The 22,307-nt window shown below is 41.3% G+C and overlaps 1 protein-coding gene across 3 annotated transcripts in view; it reads left to right on the top strand.

Annotated features, from left to right (window-relative positions):
• The window catches only part of dock11 (dedicator of cytokinesis 11), an 80,054-nt gene that overhangs the window by 33,582 nt on the left and 24,165 nt on the right, over positions 1 to 22,307 (top strand). For 2 of the 3 annotated variants that reach the window (XM_014336565.2, XM_014336567.2), the window contains exons 29-43: positions 225 to 308; positions 1,648 to 1,759; positions 2,142 to 2,180; positions 3,898 to 4,079; positions 4,590 to 4,703; positions 6,890 to 6,956; positions 7,827 to 7,915; positions 9,381 to 9,501; positions 9,627 to 9,693; positions 9,830 to 9,877; positions 10,218 to 10,363; positions 14,498 to 14,613; positions 16,074 to 16,211; positions 20,494 to 20,676; positions 20,972 to 21,085. In XM_014336565.2, coding sequence (XP_014192051.1) covers positions 225 to 308; positions 1,648 to 1,759; positions 2,142 to 2,180; positions 3,898 to 4,079; positions 4,590 to 4,703; positions 6,890 to 6,956; positions 7,827 to 7,915; positions 9,381 to 9,501; positions 9,627 to 9,693; positions 9,830 to 9,877; positions 10,218 to 10,363; positions 14,498 to 14,613; positions 16,074 to 16,211; positions 20,494 to 20,676; positions 20,972 to 21,085 — 1,620 coding nt within the window. The remainder of the gene's footprint in view (positions 1 to 224; positions 309 to 1,647; positions 1,760 to 2,141; positions 2,181 to 3,897; positions 4,080 to 4,589; positions 4,704 to 6,889; positions 6,957 to 7,826; positions 7,916 to 9,380; positions 9,502 to 9,626; positions 9,694 to 9,829; positions 9,878 to 10,217; positions 10,364 to 14,497; positions 14,614 to 16,073; positions 16,212 to 20,493; positions 20,677 to 20,971; positions 21,086 to 22,307) is intronic. The other variant, XM_014336566.2, reaches the window with a different exon arrangement.

Genomic DNA, 22,307 nt, shown 5'->3' with positions numbered 1-22,307 from the left:
AGGTTTGCTGTAATTTTAGTTCAGGGTGTATTACGAGCCTGAACTTGTATTAGCAGTGTTGTTGTGATCCGTAAGATTATGTGTTACTGCTGTGCCTCAGGACACGACAGCGCCGCCTTTAAATGCTGATCTCAGACAAAATAGTGCATTGTTTTGTCTGAGATCTCCATCGTTTTGCATGAATTTCAGCAGCTTGTTTTCTCGTGTCTGCTTTCTCTCCTCAGAGGTGCCTGACTGTCATGAACAGAGGTTTCGGTTTCGGCCTGGTCAACCACTACATGTGTCATTTCAGCCCTAAAGATCCCAAGGTACGTGTTCCACAGAGCTGGGCAACCTCACAACGTCAGAGTGGAGGTGTAGCACATGTGTGACAACCCAAGGCTTCAATAATTCAATAATAAATAGCACATATCAATAATATTTAATTTATTTGTTCAATAAAATGTTAATAAAAGCAATTTTATGAATCATACACACTGTTATTGATTATAGCTGATGTAGTATGTTTTCTAATAAAGGTTCTATTACTTCTCAGTGAGTCAGTTCTAATAAAGCCGCTTCCTGCTCAGCGGTTTCCTGTCACGTACAAAATTTCATAAACGTATTAAACCATCTGTTGTAAACACAAGAACGTAAATATTTTACAAACCTGTGGACAAATTGTTTACAAATCTTAAAATCATGTTGTTGTTTGTTAGTGAAATAAACTGAATGGATGTTTCTGAACTCAGCTTTGTGCAGGCATACTCTTCCTCTCTGAGATCAGAAATGAATTAAATGCAACATTAAACTCTTTTAGCAGCTTTCTTGTAAAACTGTGCGTTTGAAAAATTCATGCATGATTGCAATAATTATATTCGCATTAAAAATATTATTACTGATGGATTAACCATTACAGAAACATGAAAAATGAGTTATTATAGTTTTATATTTATTAGTTTTATATATAATTAATTTTTAATTTCATTTTAAATGTTTGTTTTTAGTTAGTTTTGAGGGCAGCTCTTCTTATTTCAGTTTAATTTTAATTGTTTGAAAATGTTTAATTTTAGTTGATTTTTTATTCGCTTCAGTGTCAGTTTGAGTCTTTATAATTATTACTGTCCGGAGGGCATATGTCAGAGACAAATTTAGGTTTTTAGGAAGTTTTTTTTAAGGTTAAAACAACAAAACAAAAACTAGTGAAACTACTCAAACTAGCCTAAAAAATTTTATCCAAAAAGGGGACATTTTTCCCCGTTGGAGCAATTTATTATTGAATTTTCTTAAACACGTGCATCAGCACTGCTGCGTTCTAAACATCAGTTGCACCTTTATGTTTGCAGATTCACGGCATTCATTATTTATTATTAACCACCTTAAAGGACAAAGATCTAAAGTGAACTGAAGTGTGCAACTGGGGCGTTTTCATGAGCGCCTCCACGATGTGTGTGTAGTCGCGCCCTGTCTCATGCTCACCTGTCGCTGTGTCTGATGTTGAACAGTTTCTCCCGGCCTTCTCTGTTTATGTTGTTTGGATTTGTTAGTCAAATGTGTTGCTCTCGCAGACGCCCCGCCGCGGGCAGCTTTTGATGTTACATTGAGAATTCTGTTTGGCCGAAATTTGCATATTTGTGTGCGAACCGCACTCTCGCCTGTTGGCCACAGGTGCTGACCGAGATGAAGTTTGACTTCTTGATGACCTTGTGTAACCACGAGCACTTCATCCCTCTCAACCTGCCCATGGCTTTCGGGCGCACCAAGCTGCAGAGGGTACAAGGTAAGAGCGCGCTGTGTAGGCCTACTTTTTACCGCACACGTATCCACTGACCTGCTGTCACACGACCCCAGCCCCTGACCTTTTTCTGACATGCATCCACCACACTGATCCTATTAACCCGCCTAATTGTTTGGCCCACAAACACACCCACACACACACACACACACATTACATCACACCATTAGTCGGATCTCTGGTGAACAAGGTTTGCCAACACTTTATCGCACAACCCGTTTTACACGACACCATGAAAACAAACACTGGAGTGCGCGCTGTGGAAATGCTGCATGGATTGTTTACAGTTTTACCCCGAATGTCTTTATTTTTACTCCACCCCTCTCTGTTTTTTGTTGTTTGTTTGTGTGTTTTTGCTTGTGGTCAGATTTTATTCCGTATGCGACGGAGCTTTTTGGGCCCGTAGGTAGGTGAAGCCCACCGCATCCATTGACACCACCACGTTTGCTGACACCTTGCACATGACTGCTCCTCCTTGTCCTCACCTGCACTAACCACACCGCCGCCTGATTTTTTTTTCCTCCCACCCACCCTCATAGGGCACTCATTCCCCTCACACTCGGAATAATGCTAATTCCGGGCTCTTGCCTTCATTTTCCTACCAGGGCCCGAGCCTGCGTGCTGTAGAGGAGAGCAGCTGGGCTGTTATGGGAATCAACAAATCCTCTTTTCCTAATGCTTAATTCACTTGATTGTTGTAAACACCAGTCAGAAGCATCTCTCATGAAGCTGTGGTTCTCTCTCGCTTTCCTCCGCCCGTCTGTCTCTCTGTCTGCCTGCCCGTGTCTGTCATTAGAGGAGATAATTGGAGATGGTTTCTGTTTTCCAGGCTGCACTGCCTGTGTTAATATTAACCCAGGGCTGCTGTTGAACTCCATGTCATTGTTTCTGTTGAACTTCTCATTTTTTAGTGGTCTGTTTGTTTATTTCTCTTGTCTGAATAACACCGAAAGATCATTTCCAGCAGATTTCCTGATGAATTATTCAAGTCCGCTCCGCTTTGTGTGTTGTGGAAACGTTAATGTCCTGATGAATGTGTTCCGTGAGTTTGTTGCATAGTGGTTTGGAGTGATGCACTTTGAATGATTGAATTTGCCACACTTGCTTCTATCAAACATTATAACTACTGAATAAGACACATCATATCGTATAAATCTGCTGTGTTTGTGTCGGTGCTTGTTTGGTGCTTTTAATGCAAAGCGCTCTGAAGCATTTATCTTGCAAGGCGCCGCAAAAGAGAAAAGCCAGGAAGTAAAACTCTTCAGGGCCAAGTTGTGCACTATTAAGCCAGGATGTTTTTTATTTATAGTTATTTAGTAAAACTATGCAGTCTGAGGAGAAATTAAAGGAAAAAAACAAACAAAAACAGTTCATTAGCCGGATCACTGTTTCCCTTATGAAACATTGATTTCAGCTTTCGTGACTGGTCTAAAATCTCCTATATCCAATCAAATATAATAAAATAAAGCTTATTTACTCAAATGCTTACTTTGAGTATGTTTCAGAACCTAATTTTATTTGTCATTCTATCGTGTTTTAAGGGTGAGAAAATATGGGAATATCACTTCCTGGCCGATGAGACCCAGTTGTAACTCCCAGAATATCCAAAAAAATCTTTTTATTGGGATTCCCGTTTTTTTTTTTTGTCATTCACTCTTGCAGCTTGTCCACAGTTTCTGTCCTTTCCAGCCTTCAGCTGCCTTTACTGGGTTTTGCAGGGCTGGATGATGCTGGGCTGATTCTATCATGCTAACCTTTCAATAAAATTTTGTTCCCATTTTTCCTGTTAATAACTAACAATAGTTAAATGTGTCGTGCAGACTTTTTGTGGTTTGAGAAGTGAAGCATACCAAATGAAGTTCAGAGCACTGCCCTAAGAGGCCTAAAGTGTGCTAGCAGAGTGTGTTACACAGCTGCTGAGGTCGAGGATTTAGGCTCTTCCTTTAACATCTGCAGCTTACGTTGTTACATTATAGACTGATTGCTCACAAGGAAAAAAATGTTGTAAGAAGTCGATTCAATTAGATTGGAAACGGATTTTTACCAGACCAGAATTTACTGTTAGGAAATTTCACTTCAGCTCATCCTGATGCTCTCTCACTTCCTGTTTGGCCCAATCACAGAGCAGAGTCTGGAGTTCAGTTTGACGGAGGAATACTGCCGTAACCACTTCCTGGTGGGGCTGCTGCTGAGAGAGGTGGCTGACGCCTTGCAGCAAGCGCCCGAAGTGAGGCAACAGGCCGTGGGCATCCTCAAGAACCTTCTTATTAAACACGCCATGGATGATCGCTACACCGCTTTCAAGGTTAGGAGCATGCAAACAGAAAGGAACTAGCAGAGGCAGGATGAGCAGGAATGTGGACGGAGAAAAGGGCAGAACAATGATTTATTGTTCTCAACGATTCTGTTTCGGAACAATGCAAAATAACAATGAGTTCCAATGATTAAAGTATTTGATTTGGCATTTACCCAATACACACCTGCATTAAAAGCAAAGCCTATCTTAGAAACAAAAGTCTGAAGAGTCTGAATAAGAAATAAAGGAGACATTGTTTAATGTGTAATACATCAATCATCAACAGAGGCCAAATGTCCTACCAAGTGAGCTCAGCATTTTTACCCATAAAAGTAAATGAAGTATGTGACACAGGTCACCACCTGTGCATACCTTTCTATTTTAGTTTAGATAAGATTGTCTCTTATGCAAACCACCTAAGTTAGAGTGCAGCCACAGAAAGGTAAGGGCTATGTGTAGCTAACATTAACCTACAATAATCATCTCCTTTTACTTGTTTTCAAATGTTTATGGTTTCAGAACCAGCAGGCCAGGATCTGTTTGCTGTACCTCCCACTTTATGAGCTGCTCTACCAGAACTTGAAGCAGCTTTCCGCTCAGCCTCTCATCTCCAGTCCTGGGCTGGGCCTAAACGTGAGTCACCTCACAACGCTCCTTTTCTTGGGGATTTCTGTGATGTAACTCAAAGTCAGTTTCACATATGAATTGGCTGTTGTGCTGTAAGATCTTCAGTCAGGCATAGACTTATTCAGAAGGAGTGATTGTTGTAATTCAATGGAATCATGAAGCATACTGTACAGTATGTACCAGTCTATTTTTATGACCGTGTTTATCAAAGTAAAAATCTGATAAATCCTAAACGCTGTTTCATCTATAATTAGGGCCTCATAAGTTTCTCAGTTCAGTTCAAAAAGTCTCATTTACAGTTTTCCAGTTTCAAATAATTAGTTGCAAAATCCTTAATATGACAGCTACTTGTCGTATGAAGTACTAAACAAAGCCAGATACATGATGTAAAATCGAGGTAAGGAATCTTGAATTTTTCTCCAGCACGTGTCCAAACTAGCCTGTCTGACAGGACTGAAAATGACAAATGAATTAAAAAGGTTAGTTTACCTGTGCTATACAATAGGGCCCAGCCTACTGTGCTGTCGCTGTTGACCTGTTTTCAGTTCAGCAACATTGTGAGGCCTCTTGGTGGATGTGGAGTGAAAATTCAAAATGTTAATGCGAATTATCTTGCAAAGGTAGAGTCTAACACCTGGCTTGAAACCATCTGCCAAGGACCAGCGTGGCCTGCAAAGCTTGGTTTTGGAGTGAAATTAGCCTCAAAAGGTTTACAAATGTGCGTGTGGTCTAATCCACAAACACAAGCTAACATTTACAAATGTTTACAATGATTTGTGTGCACATTTTTGAGTGCTAACAAATGTATACTCCAAACCGCACACAAATACAGAGAAATTCAAACACAACACTATTTTGAAAAAAAATTGATGGGAGACGGGAAACAACAGGGTAACAAGTCACAGCTGAAACTGATCAACAGCAATGAGACAGGGGAGGCAAAACTACACGTCAACAAAAATATCAAAACACCAAACAGCGAGTGAGAGTTAACAGGGAAACACGGGAGGGGGGGAATATAAACTGAAGGTCCAGGGATCAAAGAAACAGACGTATTCATCTTTCTGATGTCCTGAAACTCAAAGTGGTTGTTACAAAGATAGCTGAAGAAAGATCCCCGACTTGATCCCAGGACAAATACTCTCTGCCAAATCAAACATGCAGAGCTACCCGCTTTGGTGACCTCCTGTGGATAAGAGAGTAGTCAAAAGTAGCTTTTAGCTTTATTATTTGTTTTCCTTGGCAGATGACTTTAATGTCATGTAGTTTGAAGGAGCACGTTTCAAGAAGACTGCAAACCCCACCCATATGGAAAAGATATATATAAATCTTATAAAGTTTGTATCTGTCTTGTGTGAAACTTGTATGGAAAGCATACAAGAGTGAAAACAGATATAAGATCCCTTGAAAAATTATATAATGAAACTTGTATGTTTTGGATACTTACTAAAACAATGTATGAAAGTGATGAGAAAGTGGCCACTTTCATGAGTAAATCACATATAAGTTTTTACTATTTCTTTTCCATATGGGCAGTGTCGCTGACGCCACTCCAGTACTGGGATTACTAGCATTACTAGCCGGAGCTTCACAACTATTCCATCCCAGGGAAGTGATCACAAGACAAAATCTTGCAGCATGAACTCTGACCCACAGTGGGCACACATTCATGGGATCCTACAGACTATAAAAGTTTTAATGTCAGTCTCTCTATTTTACATTCAATTCAGTTGTTGCCAAATAGTGTACCGTGGTGCCAAGTGCAGTGGATTTTGTGAAAACTGGTCTGGTCTGGTATACAGATCAGTTAAAACCCAGTGCATTTACAGAAATGTGCAGCAATTATTTTGGTAATTACTGTTAATTCAGGGCAGCTGTAGAATAATAAATTGGTGGTCCAATAGATGTATTAAGCACCGTACGTGCTGGGAATCCCTCCTGTGTAATGCAGGAATTCTCAGACTGAGTGAGTAAACAGTAAAAGATTGCTCCGAGGAAGCTAAAGTGGCACAATACATTCCGAACAAAGGTGCCAGAACTGTTACGTTTTGTTTTCACCGTTAAAATATTTCCTCAAATTGCAGGAAATAGAATGTCGAACATCTGCTCTTGGTCTGATTATAATATTCGGAATGTGCCAGCTCACCTCTTTGCAACACAGTTTTCACTCGCTCCATCTTGTGGTTGGCCAGGGCTCCAGAGATGACCTAATATCCACAGACATGAGGAGGATCAGCACAGCGATCGAGAAAGAGCACGGTGAGTAGAGAACAATAGAAACCGTACATATGGCGTCTTCCTGTTTACGTTATTCATTATGATACAAACATATGGCTTCAACACCCACTGATCCATTAGCAGCACTCTGTCTGAAAGCAGCAGCTGTTGGCCAGACAGACATCAAACTTCTTAGCCAATCCTACAACATTTCTAGTATTTTATTCACTACCAACATGATGTTGAAATCAGAGGAATAAGATCAGTATCAAACAGAAGTTGGAAAAATCCTCGAAAACCCAGTGACCGTGGGTGTTTTACTGAGTTATAGCAGCTGCTCATTAGGTCAAATACACGTTGACCTGAGAAGATTGGGAGGCTAAACTGTTTTTATTCTTCGAGACCAAAAGGGTTAAATGTTTAAAACAGGGACCACGTAGTCTTGCATTTCGGTAGCGTAAACAGGCCAAAATGGGCAGATTGAAAGTAAACAAATATGAAAATCAAAGCAGCAGAAGCAACAATGTAATCATCTGTAGTCTCAAGTAGAAAGCCTTTGTTTATTCCAGAAAAGGAGTTCATTAGCTTCTTATTCCCTGGTGACACAACAAGGGTTGTGTTCTCAGACATCACGGTGCTGGACTACTGCGTACAATGATGTTCACAGGCTCAATGGAATGAGTAATGGTGTGTTGTTCCTGTATAGCATATTGGCCCAAACATTTCCTGAGAGTCCTGACGTAAGAATGGTTTCATACGTTTTTATTTAGAATTATGAATTTGTTTAATTTTATTGGAAAATATAAAGAATTTTTCACTAGGAGCTACTGTTAGGAAGCTTTGTGAATACGAGACATGGAGTGTAGACAAATCTGCAGTCTTTGGACCCCAACAAACCTATTTTGGTTGCAGGTCAGCCAACTCAGAATGGCCACGTTGTGAGGAGGGAAGACTCCAGAGGCTCTCTATTTATGGACCCAGGAACACCGGACAGCAATGAGGTGAGGTAACATTTCATTTTAGCCCAACAGGTTAAACATATTTAGGCAGTCAGTTCATTTTTAGATAAATAAACTTTGTGGTTTCTCTAAGTTCCAGAAAACCGACAAGCTGGACACTGGTTTGTTCTTCTTTGTTTTTTCCCTTACCTGGAATGTCATTCAGAAATGTCAGTTATGCTGAACTGTTGACATCAAGACAAGTCTGACAATGTCTGATTATCACGGTTTTGCGTTGCAGCCCTGAAACTTTTTATATGCATTTTTAAAAACTTCTAAGAATGCAGTCTGAGCCCTTTGGAGTCACCTCACGGAAGCACTTCTGAAACACTGTGCGGGAAACCTAAACATACCGTATGCAAAGCAGCCTGAAACATGCGATATGCAAATTTCGGTTTAAGTGTTTTGTTCACTGGTAGGTTTGTTGTCACTTCCCAAATCAGGAAATTCTAATTAGTTCTGAAGTGCTCAAACTTTTGCGCTGCTTTGTTCCACTTTAACATTTTACTCACCGGACGTGGGCTTCGTGTAGGCCACGTACACACACGGCCTCGGCGTTACATCTGAAGCCTTCACGGCTCACTTTCTGGCAATGATGTTAAAAAGCAGCTGCATGTTACTTTTGGACAATGGCGGTGTCTTCTCAGCAGGAAACCTCTGTAAACTCAGAGCCAACATAAACTCTTCTCCTGCTCTTCAACCATGACTCATTTGGGAAACATGTGACGTGGCTTGTACTGGAAAACGCCACCTTCATGTGAACCAGCGATCATTCGCGTTTCGTGATGAGATGCCAGATGAGCAGGCGCCCGTGCTTACAATTCAGTCACAACGTGAGAAAGTGCTAGTCATGTGGATTTGACCTGTAAATGACAGTTAGATGAAACCCCTGACAGATTGAAGAAAAACACATAATGACGTTTAAACAGAAAAAGCACTCTGAAGCTATGTCGTCCCCCTAAGGCCAAGGTGTAAAGACAAGTGAAAAATGAATAGGTTCTTCCTTTTCTCCGTCTCCTCCTCGCCTCCAGGACTGATGACATTCTGCTCAGTGGTTTTTGTGCAATTTTGCTCTAAATTTTGCTTTTCTGCTGGTTTATCTGTAAATCTGTATATTTTGACATCCACGATTCACCTCATCAGCATAATTCTAAGAATTGTTTCTTGTCACTGCTTTGTGTAATCAAAGGCAATAACATGTTTGTTTTGTGTGTTTGCTGATAAGAGATATTAATTGCGAAAGCAACCTCTCACATACTGTTTGCGCTCAGGATTTTTTTGGTAACAAAGGTTTCATCAGTGAGCCTGTCCTCAAGTCTGGGTTTAAATAAATGATTCTCCTTCTGTAAAATACGACCGTTTAGATCCTCTGACACTCAAAGATTTTCCTCTAGTGCTGGTCCTAACCAAACAGGAAGTAGGAGTGCTTTAAAATGAGTTAACGAGCATTTTCTGTGTGTTGTTGCAGCTGCAGAGACGCGCCTCAACCATGAGCAGCAGCACCATGCCTCCTATCGGCAGACTGGGACAATATGAAATCAAAGGCCTACTGTTCTCTTTCCTGCACATCGCCAAGACCTTGTCAGAAGGTCAGTGAGGCTCTATAGCCACAGTGCACATCACTTACTCAGAACGTGACTCGGCTACCTGTTCTGCTATTTCTGACAGTGATACCATATAGCCAAGTGTGTCCACTTTGTCTTTTTGCCCACAGACACCCTGATGGCCTACTGGAACAAAATCAGCCCTCAAGACATCATGAACTTCCTCAGTTTGCTCGAGTGAGTAGCTAATGAAACAACAGCCATATGTAAATATTAAACAAAACTATACGTGTGTTTTAACTGCTCTATCAGTCTTGTGTCAACATTTTAAGTGGATGCAAAAGGCGCCTCGTGCTTCATGTTTTCTCCGCAGGGTCTGTCTGGCTCAGTTCCGTTACATTGGAAAGAGGAACATCGGCAGGTAAGGCTGGAAAACAAAGCTGCGCCTTTGTATTGTGTGTCATATTTACCTTATCTGTCAGCACCTGAAATTTGAAACCCAAATAAATTTAGTTGAGTTTTAAGGAAGCAAGGTGCCAGGTCATGTTCCAATGAAATACACCTTTACTCCTCTCTTTTTTTAAATGTATTAAAATGTTCTGTTTGGTATTAATCAGCTTGTGTCGATCTTTTATTAATTATCAGGTATTAACATATTTGTTATATATCGTAATACATCCAGCTCAGTGAGAGTTACAGGAACAGGGTCTTATGTTATTCCTCTTCCTCCTTCCTTCTTGCTCCTGTTATTATCGATATAGGAGCCAGGAGGCATGTGTGTCGAAGCTGTTCTCGTCAGGTGGAAAGTCTCAGACAATGCCACCCATGCGCTGCAACCGTGCCAGCCTCATGCAGAGCAAGATACACCAGTTCAACACCATGGAAGCCTCCTTCACACTCAACATAGGTAAGCACTCCCACTAGTTCACATGCAAGACGTCAGGTTGCAAAACACTTCACATCTAAGATTCCTAGAAATTTACAGGAATTGAAGTCGTAATGGAACAGTTAATTCTGCCAGCACCGCACTAATCGTCAAGAAATCATGCGGGTAAAGTGATATAGATTGCATTTGTGTTCCAGCCGAGGGAGTCTGCATACAGTTGAGGTTTGCACAGGAATATTTCATATGAAAGACAATAATTCCACAACCAATGATTTGTTTGTTAAAGATTAGGCTTGCAGAAAGATTCACAGGAGAATCTGGAGAGAGGCGGTTACATTCCTAATGTGGCACGCCTAGTCTGTAGTGACAGTCCTTATTATCCTTATGTTCACCTTTTCTGTTGAAATGAAAGTGTTTCTTTTGAAAGTGTTTAATTTAAGAAATGTATGAATGTGAAACGATTAGTTTTTTTATTGTTTTATTTGGTATTATTTGAGGACACAAATATCTATAAGTAGTAGAATCAGATGCAAGGAACTGGAGGCAACTGGAGCTACAATAGAGCGTGCACACTAACACTCCCATCACATAATAAACCAAGTGCACGTTCCAATTTTGGCATTAAAAAGATAAAAAATTTTCTGTCTCAACCTCTGTCATGTGAGTGCTGCTGCATCACTGCCTGCTGCTTCAATCCTTCCACCACACCAGCTCCACGTGTAGGCTCTGGTAGGATGTTTGCTGGTCACGCTCCAATTTGTGTGTCATATTTGCTGGTGCAATGAGTAGTTGAAAAAGTGTGTCAACAACCTTACTGTTCAGCTCTTCTCTGTGCATGTGGACGAGGAAAAAGAAAACTTCTTAGTATGACACTAATTTCCCTGTAATCAAAAGGAATTTAAATGTATTTTATTTACAAGGTAATTAAGATTTTCCTGCAAATACTTAATACTACCACTCAGGTTTTTACTGGAAACAAATAGTTAAACTAATTTAAAGTAAATTTTAATAGTCTGTAAGTAATACTTCTTTATTATTTGGTAATTTGTGGAAAAAACAACAGCATTTTCCCATCTTACCCTGTTGTAGGCTGTATTATGAAGGGGTTATTGTATAAGGTCACATAGGCCTGCAAATGTAAACTGGTAAAGAAGAACAGCCCTTATCACATTTATATTGGTAAAATAAAAGGACAGTTGAATGATAAATAATAAATGCACATCAGCATAATAAATTAAATAAAGCTGTAAAAAGGCAAGGTTACGATTTATGATTATTTACATTTTTCTACAAAATTAGCATGAAATTGTACACTACTTAAAATTATTTACAGTATAGTCATTTCTTTGTTTCCTGTAAAAACCTGACTTGTTATTCTAGTGTCTCTACCTTTAGGTATTTATAGGTAAATGTAATTACATTGTAATTTCAAATAACATTGGTTGAAATGACATTTGATTACAGGGGAATTACGCTGTTAGTCGCCGACCATATTACAAAGTGCTACTTAAAGAACTATTAGAAACTATCAGTTCTGTTGCAGAGCAGCAGTTTCTCAACCGTGTGACCACTGATTTCACAAGTGCTAAAGTGTGAAAATCACCAAAGAAAATTGTATCTGTGAATCATCAGAAGAAGGTCTTTTTAGAACATGAATGCACGTGTGCATCTACATCCCCCTAACCTGGGGGATGTGGCCATGACCTGGTTAGGAGCTCTGGGGCTCTTGGATGGTGTTTTTCTTGTGGCTGCGTACAGCGGAGATGGGGGAGGGTCTGTGCTGGCGGACGTTGGTTACTGGCCTGGTAGCCTGGCTGCCTCTGGGAGGGTCCGGGACGGGCGTGGAGGCTTAGGGGTCTGGGGGTGCTCCGCCCCCCGGTCTGGGGTGCTGGCCGGGCCTTGGGGGCTTGGGTCCTGGCTGTTGTGTCACCGGAACAGTGGGCGGGTGGGTGCAGGGGGGCTCAGCCCCAGTGCAGGGGACCTCTGGTGCATCGGCCCAACTAGGGGGCTCTCTAACTGGTAGGGAGGTTGTTGTTATATCTTTGCAGGTGGTCTCCTCACTACAGGAGCTCACTCTGCAGGTGGGGGGAGAGATATAGGAGAGGTGGAGAATGAACTCAACCTGGGTGTCTATTGTCTTGTGTAGTTTGGGAGATGATTGGATGATGGGGTGGGTGCAGTTTTCTCTGGGGTGGAGTCGGGTGGGCTGCCCTGGACTCTGTGGGGCTGGGCGGTGCTGCTGCTGTGGGCCCTGGTCCGGATAGGCCTGGGCCCCCTTGCCCTGGTGGGTTCCAGAGTGTGGGGGTGCCTACTGGGGTCAGCGGGGGAGCTGGCCCCAGGGAGGGGCCGCTTGCCCCTCCCTTTCTTCCTCCCCATCCTCAGCTGCCTCCCTATTCCCGCTCTACCACACCCACCCACACACGCAGGGCTTGGGGTGCAGGTATGTCACCAGGGTGCAGGGGAGGCACTCCCCCTCTGTCCCCTTCTGGCCACCTGTGCCTCAATTTTATTCTGCAACCTAGACATCCACATTACTCACACTCTCCTCTGGATATCTGGGGCCTGGATCTCCTCCATACCTGCTTCATACCCTGGGGACGGGGCTTGGCTCCCCACACTCCCTAGCAGATCGTTACATGGAGAAACCTTTGGAATCAAGCATGCTGATCCACACAGGTGTCACACGGGTGTTCACAGACGCGGACTACAGCTTTCTTGGCTGCTGCCTCAAAGCACATTGTGCGCTGTCTATCTTGCGTGCTGCACAATATCGTTTATTATTTAGTATCTACTGATATCTACTGCTAGCTAGTTTATTGTGATGGTGCTTTTTTTTTATTATGTTGCTCTTTGTTGTTTGCTTTCTCTTCTGTTTTTTTTCTCCATACAGGTGACCCAGGTGTTTTGTTTTTTGTTTTTTTTTTCTTTCTTCCCCCCTTCTCACCGTCTCTTCTCCCCTTTGGTTTTCTTTCTCTCCCTCTCTTTCTTTCATTCTTTCTCCCTGTCCTATCCCCCAGTCATGTCTGTCCCGTTTGTAGCAACCGAAAATAAAATAAATTCATAATTATAATAAAGGTCAATCAAATGGACCAATATGGCAAGGCCATGATGATCCACTTGGTAAAGATCCAAACGGACACAAAAAAAAAAAAAAGAAGATGTGTTGTCAGCGAGATGAAGAGCGTAAGAACTGAGGGATGACCGGGGGTATATGCGCAGGAGGGGCTGTGTGTATGTCGTCACAGATCATCCACCTTAAAGGCGTGAATAAAGGTTTCTTCAGCCAGGAAATGCAAGGGCGCAATATCCCATACTTATGCGTTGTACCGAGTGAATCGACTGAAAGGAAACAGTTCATCATGGTTTTGAAATGCCGCTCCTCCAAGACAGAGCTAGCCAACTGACTCTCAGGCTGTGCTTTCTAAACAGACATTATCTTGAGCCACTGACCGCAGTATGTCGAGCTCTAAGGCCTCTCTGGTCTTCACGTAATGGATTTGGAGCAATGCTAGATTAATGCAACAGTGTGTAGAATCACCACGGAAAACGCTGTTGCAGAAAATAAATGGGCGTGTTCACCCGCATACAAACAGGGATTTTCTTTGCTGCATCTTAATCTTAAACTTAAAATCCTCTATAAAAAATTCTCTGTGGCTTTAATGCAGTGTTTGCTGTTTACAGGATTCTCAAAAGATTTGCATGTAATAACCTGTGTATAAAATGATTGTACATGTAACCTATAGACTGATGTGTCACATGTGTTTTCCGTGTTATTTTGCACTTTACCGAGAAACAAGTTGTTCTTATCTCTGGCTCTATGCTAATAATGAAAAATGGACTTGAGCTGGATGTTATGTTCTTTAATAACATTTGGTACCTACTAGGAGTATCTTAAACAAGATGTAATTACATGTTGATTTGTGCAATTAAATCAGTCAATGAAGCATTTGCCTAATGAGCTGTATGTAAATTACCATTTCAAAGCAAGCAGGAAATCAGCAAACACAACAATACTTAAGAATAACTTTGCAGTCATCAGTATTTTCTGGATAAAAGGGTTACAATTAGAATCTGTTCTACACCGCAATGTGAACCATTAGCATGCACAGCACCTCAGGATTTCTTTATGTCTCCATGTGTGTTTCTGTGTTTCAGGGGCAGGGCCGTCAGAAGCAGAAATCCACCATCAGGCCCTGCTTGAAGGCAACACCTCCACCGAGGTCTGCCTCAGCGTCCTGGACATCCTGAGTCTGTTCACTCAGTGTTTCAAGGTAAGCACTGCACACACAGTCCAACCACACAGATGGTAGATAAGCTTTTAAAGTGATTCAAATGTCACTGAGTCCTTAAATAAGTGATGTGCTTGTTATGCAATTTTGAGTCAGCCTCCGTGATGTTTAAGAGGTTTTCAGCTCTTAATAACACTCAGAGAAATCTTAATATGTATGCTCATCTTTTCTTTACATATTTCTGCAAGTCACCCGAGTAAGTGCTGAGTCTGATGTTGTCTAAATGAACGATTTAAAAAATGAACACATTTTAAACAGTTTTCTGTTATCTTTGTTTAACCTTTCGTGGCTCTGCCTGCTCCACTCTGTGTGTAGCAGAGGGACACACACACTTTTGCCTTTTATGTCTTAGTGAGGACATCTAATTGACATAATGCTTTCACTAGCGGCTTACCCTAACCATCAAAAATGAATGCATAACCCTAACCCCTAGCATAAATCGAATCGTAACCTAACAGTAACCACATTTTGAGCCTCAAAAATGTGTTCAAACTTGTGGGGGGGAATTTGGGCCCATTTTTTGTTGTTGTTGTATTTATGAGAGGCTATTCAAGCATTTAAAGCCCCTTCGAGTTTAACCATCACTCCTGAGTGCCAAGCTAAACCCAAGTCCTAGTCTTGACCTCATGCTTCACAGTGGATGGATGTCTTTGCTGGATTTGTGAAGCTAATTTTTTCATCCTTCATGCAGGTTCATATCATTCTGGGAGAGTGTGATTCTCTGTTTTATCGGCTCTGCCTTTGTTTGACTTCACAGCTTCCTCAACTGCTCGGTGTTGTTTAATGCAGCTTACCTAAAGACAATAAAACAAACCCAAACACCAGACTTGGTCCTTTTGCTTATTATCCTTAAGTGGAGATATGCTTTCGAGACAGTTCTGGACCCCAGCCAGCCTACTGAACATCTGGTGTTGTTCTCAAGTAGTCCTTTGGGGAGGATGGAGTGAAGTTGGACATATTTAGATGTCATTCTTTTTATTTGTTGGCAGCTGTTGTCTGGCTGGGTTTTTCTCAAGAAAGTTGCAACCAACAACCTATGCAATTCGCATTGCCACATTACAAGCAGGCTCACATATAGAAGCTTTTATTGGGTGTATCCTCATGCTCTAGCTGTGGGTTGTTGTTTTTTTCGAAACAGTAACTTTATCAATGGCTTCATCTGATGCGAGCATGAGTACTGATACTGACACTGGATCCCAAATTGTAGGGTCCCGAAATTGATGGGATACAGTAAAAATCAGCCGCTGCCATCAGTCGTTGTCATCTCGTTTGCTTTTAGTCGATGAGAACAGAATGAGATGCGCCTAAAACGTCCTTCTGTAAGCAGGCAGCATCGTTCAGCTCATAAGTCTGCTCACACATCAACAGTGATGTAGGAAATTGGTGAATATAGTTTGCACTGATATTTTGTGCATCTATTCTTGTGTGTGTGTGTGATTCAGAACCAGCTGCTGGACAGCGACGGTCACAACGCACTGATGAAGAAGGTGTTTGACGTCTACCTGACTTTCCTCAAAGTCGGCCAGTCAGAAGCTGCCCTCAGACACGTGTTCGCCGCTCTGCGTGCTTTCATTAACAAGGTATGTGTTCACATTCGTACGAAGTGTTGCTGCAGTAGTAAAATCAGTATGACTCAGATGATGCCTGGAGCAGGTAAACATGCTGTGTTTTTGATGACCGGAGCTGATATACATTTTTGTTTTTGTTTTTGCCGCTGCCTAAAAAACTTTCCACTGTGAACAATGAGATGAGTGAGATGTCTGGTTCCAGCCTTCACACAGACATTCTCTCTCATTCCATCTAATAGCTAAAAAAAACCCATAGGTCACACTGCTCCAATAAAGTAACCTGGCTTTTCAGTGTTTCTTGTGTTTTCTGCCTCGTTCCCAGCCACCGGCTAGAAAAATACTAAAAAAAGCCAAACAATAACATTTTAAGTTATCCAAGTGACTTATATATCATGTTTAACCTGAGTAGCGAAAGACAGCGGTGGGTTTGAAAACGATTTGCCAGGAGTCCGGTGTTCTCACGGCTCTAGTGAGCCTTGAACCCCCGCTAGCTTTCGAGCTAGTGGGTAACAGACGTCTCCGAAAATGTCTTGATAAACTGAGCAGATATTTGAAGTTTACACAGCTACATTCTCGCCTGAAAACATCTTAAAACTTTCTTTTGTGACCCAGAAAGAATAATAAGAGTAATATTAAAACTAACTAGGTGCCGCCAATGTTGGAAACTGAGCAGGGCCACCCTATGAATTCTGGGATAGGTCGGGCCATGAAGTATACACCCGACCCATCCTTCATATCTGGGGAAATGAAGGGCGCATTTGTCGGCCACATTTGTCGGAGTCTTCAAATTTGGACAGCCTTCGTCATGTCGCTGTAACGTAATCGGCCTACAAATGCGGGCAGAGGAGGATGTGGTTCCTGAATTTGGACACAGCTACGATACCGGACACAGCTTCTTCTTCTTCAGGGGCTTAACAGCAGCTGGCATCCTTGTACATGCAGTGCTGCCATTTTTCTGTTTCAGTCCGTTATTACACTCTTAAATCCTACTACTTATTCCTGCGTCTTTTGGGATCTTACAAAGCTTCAAACGACGCGTCGACTATTAAATTAGTTGTCGACGATTTTGATAGTCGACTAATCGTGGCAGCCCTAGTATCTAATTGAGTATTTCTCACTGTTATGTTGCATAGAAATGAGCTTCAGCACAACTCAGTCAAAAGCTGCTGAGGTAATAAAGGTAGGTCCCAAGGGAGAGAACAACCCTCTTCCTAGAGTTATCATATCAGCAGGGTCAGTATCGTGTGAGTTAATTAAGTGATGAATCAGAGAACAGCAGCGGTGAAGACTTTGTTCTGCCATGCTTCCTCCTGTTACAGTTCAAGCATTAAAGGTTAGCCTCTGCAAATAGTAACTATGAACATGAACACTTCAAACACTCGTGCTTGGATCAGGCGAATAGTCGTCTGCAAATTGATTACAGTGTGTACAGGTTCATTAAAATGTCAAACAATGTGGTTTGTGAGATTCTAAAACCAATAAACTGCTGTCTGATTTCTTTGTAGTCCAGGTTTCCTGTGTCAACAGATTTTGCGCACAAACTGTTAAAGGCACACGAGTGAGCCACAGTGCAGACGTTGTCCTTCATTAACACAAATGGTGGAGTGTGTGAATGCGCGGCTGAAAGTAGTCCCCCAAAAAATAGTCTTTGCAACTTGTACTTTAATCTATTCTGTCTTTATTTCTACAAAGTGGTCTGTTTACACTAGTTTGTTTTGTAGAGATTTAGTGTTTACACAGAATAAAAGTAGCAAAAACCATCACTAGGTGTTTAAATGCTACTGTAGTCATCTACTAAAGAGACATGATGTCTCTTTAGTAACTGAGCAGTGCTGATACAGTTATTTTTGCAGCCAGACTTATTAGGTTGTGTTTGGTATGTTTGTGTGTGTGTGTGTTTCATTTTCTCTGCAAACACTCAAAAAGCTTAATTTAACTGAATTCAAATAAAACTTTGTAGGAGTGTGGAGTGAGGTCAGCTTAACAAGCCTTTAAAAGGTCTTCAAGGTCAGAAATTGTGTCAACATATGGAAAGTACTTTGTAAACATTTAAAGTATCACATTACATTTGATGTTTTTTCTGCTTTTTACTGTTTAAAAAGAACAAAGAAAACAAAATGAATATGTACAAAATCCAATACTGTTCCCTTAAAAGTCCACACAGCCCCGGTAGTCAGCTCTCTTGGCGGAGGTTTGAGTGCTTGTGTTTAATTTCACAACACAAAAAACAAAAGTTTGTCTTTATTTGCTTTGGCGGTCGTCATTCATTTATTTTAAATGCTGGATGAAGATGTTATCACTATGAACGATGACCCCAAAGCTGTGAGCCCCTTCGTTTCTGTTATAACAATAACTTACTTGCTTAACTGATGTGAACTTATCATAGATTGCAAGAGGCAAATATGCAAACATGGTTTTCACATAGGCAGAGCGGTGTCTCTGGGTTTTAGCCGCAGTTTTGTGTGGCTAAAAATCCACCACACAGACAAGCTGAGAACGGTCTGTTTGTCTGTTCTCAGCAGTCGACACACAGTCGCGTGTTTTTCTTCTTTCTTCTTCCAGTATTGGATCTTTCACACTCCAAACGGAAATGTCTTTACAGACTCAGTGATCTTTTGCTTTCTTCTGCACATCATGTTTATATATGTTGGAGGTAATAATGGAGCCTTCTCTGGCTCAATCTTGTGCTCCAACTGAGCGGTCAGATTCATCCAGGTATCGCACACATTTATCCACGCACGACACCTTCTAACAGAAGAGCTCGTCCTCGTATCAGAAACATATTGATTCTCCTTCAGCTGGCTTTCTTTGATCGGTTTCCATGTGGAACACATGCGTGAAACTTGTGCCGACTGTTATTTTAATCAGGGATTAGCCGCGCTCTCATCCGGTCTGCTTGTGTTTGATCCACTCATTTATGCTGCGTTTGGTAGAAATTAGGCCTCTGTTAGCAGACAAACAGAACTTTCCACTTCCAGAAGTGGATTTTTGCTATTGTGAGTATTGTGACTGCCTGAAAACTGGAGAAAGGTGATATGGGCAGCGAGGACTTTAACAGCAGCATTCTTTTGCAGTAAATAAAAAAATGTAGATAAACAGTTCAGATTTCCCCCCTCATTAGTTAGAGACAGAATATCAGTTTTTGTGACATTTTATCATGTATTTCGTCACAGGTTTATATTTGTAACTGCACTAGATTAAAACTCTTACCGGCAATCGTAATTCCTGGCAGCAGCGTGCTGTGTTTTCCTGTTAACAGCCAAACCTTTGCTGTTCTTGGCCACACAAACACTGGTAACAACATAGCGCATCGAGACTAATTCAAGTCTAAACACGACTCAAGACTTAGCTGGTACACAAGACTCATGAGGAAGGCATTGCAATAGTGTCCTTTAGTTCATCTTATTATGAAATTATGAATTATGAAATTTAATAATTACACTAACAACTACAGTGTATCGGCAAAACATTTAAATAACTTAAAACAGTTCAATTTATATGTACTAGTTTAAACTAATCAGGGTCATTACAATGTGAAAGAAGAACTAAAATGTTAACAGGTCCGTCTTTTGTTACTTCCTGACAATAAAATCATCAAAAAAAAAACCAAGCAAAACTTTGCAATAACCTTTTAACGCCAAGTGTATCATGTTTGATACACAGGTTGATGATGCAGATGTTTTCTAGACCTTTGATTTTCCCCCCAAAACCTGAATAAATTTGACGTTTTACGATGTTTTGATTGAAACGTGCTGATGCCATCCTGCTTATTTTTAGCAGTACCCTAATGTCTGACCTTTGACCTATGACGTCGAAGGATTATTTACCAGAGAAGCGTATTTTATTGTCTCCTTTACCCAGTTGTCGTGCAACTCTCTCCATGCAGTTTCATGTGATATATTATTACTCAATATGGTTTCTTGAAATTTTTTTCAAGGTGAACTTTGACCTTGAGTGCTAACAATGAAGGTCAAATGCTTAGCCAACCTAGGTACTTAGCCCAGGAGGTCTACTATGTTTTTGTGAAGTTTGAAGATGATCCATAAAGAATTGTGGGTAATATAAAGTTTTTTATTTTTTATTTTATTTTTTGTGGTTTCATTTTTATTTTCAGCCAAATCTAAATGGACTTATTATTAGTATCTACCATAACACAAAGTTTTAATGTGATATCTTCACTGTGTATCAAGTGATTTATCGTTTTCCCGCTGTCTTTCCTACACACTCACTCTATTTTCTAACTCCAGCCCTGTCCTGAATCTGCCTTTAATACACTAACCCGTTGTCCCGCCAGTTCCCTTCGGTGCTGTTCAAGGGTCGCGTGACGCTGTGCGAGGCTCTGTGCTGCGAGGTGCTCAAGTGCTGCGTCTCCAAGCTGGCCTCTCTGCGGGCCGAGGCGTCGGCCCTGCTCTACCTGCTCATGAGGAACAACTACGAGTACACCAAGAGGAAAACCTTCCTACGCACACACCTGCAGGTAAAGTGTTAATGTTGACAACTGTTGACGTTCAGCACTCGGTTTTCTTTTCTCCAAGCACGCTCCTCTGAGCAATTCACGTGCAGTAAGGGAGGAGAAGAATGTAAAGCGTGTAAGAATGTAAAGCGTGTTTAATTGCAGACGTTCTGCTGAGTTTCTCTTTCTATTGTCTCGCAGTGATTAGTGCACACACTATTTACTGGATCGTGTGTGCATTTCCTCCTTTCATTTTCATCTTTCTCCGTGCCCACTGCCCCACCCCCTCCACCTTCCCCTGCTTTTCTTTCCCGAGTAGATCATCATTGCAGTAAGCCAGCTGATTTCTGACGTGGCGCTGACCGGCAGTTCACGCTTCCAGGAGTCTCTCTCCATCATCAACAACTTTGCAAACAGCGACAAGGCCATGAAGGTATTGTGGAAGTCTAGACAACCAATCACAGCTGGCACCAACAAACATTCATTGTTACCATTATTCACTGAGGAGTGTCCAGGTGGATGTATTGTACAATCAATCTGTAGATTGATCTAAATCCACACTTTCTTCATAGATGATGATAATCAGCGAATGAGCTTTATTTTTATGCTCTTTTCGTGTAAATGAAGTGTCACAACAAGTCATTACTCATTGCTTCATGATTTTTTCACTATAATTCACCATTTTTCTGTAGTACACACAAAGCACGGTGCCTCACTTCACTTAAAAGGACAGAATGTGATGATTAGGAAATCCCGAGGTATTAGTGTTATAATTCAAAAACAGTAATTATAGTATTAAAGTATTAAAGATGTTATGACTTGAGGTTTTTTTAAACTTGTTAATCAGGATTCAGACAGTCTAGTTAGCAGTGGATGATTAACCACCAAAGTATCTCTGTTTTTGTCATGAGTTGTTTGGAAGAGACTGTGAATTAGCCTTCGATGATCTTCGATGACCTGAAGGTTAATCGAGCCTGACTTAACCTTCAGGTTGTTCCTGCTTCGTTTCTCTTGTTCTTTCATGAGCGATTGAAGGGAGCAAGTTTCGCTCCCCTTGTTGTTTCTTTGTGTTCTTAAGAGCAGCCACACAATCACACTTGTGAAACATTACTCCTCATGGGAATTTGAATCATTGCTTGAGTGATGTAATTTGGTTAAACAGTAAATACCGCTCAGGAGGTTTAGATGACAGATTCAAGTTACTGCTAGGACTACTAGTGTGAAGTATGGCGCAGTGTTTTAAGGCGTATAGTATTTACTGATTAACTTAGCAGAACAAAGTGACGATGAGAATAAAAAGTTTACGTTTCAATAATGGCAAATGTAATCTAGCAGAAATAAGAGGTCACAAACAACCAGCTTGTTGAGAAACTGACTGGACTCTGCAGCATCATGGAGCTTGCTGGAGACTTGGATTCATCTGGATACATTTCACACCTCACACGGACCCTAACAATCACCCAGAAAAAATGCTGCTTTACTACAGACAAGTCCATAATAGATAAGCTGGCGTTGCTGTGCCACTTGCGTAACTCGGTGATATTCTTCCTCCACGCAGTGTCATACAACAGTTGGTTAATAATGACTAAATGATGACTCTGATTTGCTCTGACTAGCTGGTGATCTGGTGTTGTTCCCCCCTCCGGCATTTCAAA

Source organism: Haplochromis burtoni, unplaced genomic scaffold (assembly GCF_018398535.1).
Source record: "Haplochromis burtoni strain Fernald_Lab_line unplaced genomic scaffold, NCSU_Asbu1 Contig_143, whole genome shotgun sequence".
NCBI lineage: Eukaryota > Metazoa > Chordata > Actinopteri > Cichliformes > Cichlidae > Haplochromis > Haplochromis burtoni.
The sequence above is the reverse complement of the archived record's forward strand: the minus strand, read 5'-3'. Positions and strand labels throughout refer to the sequence as shown.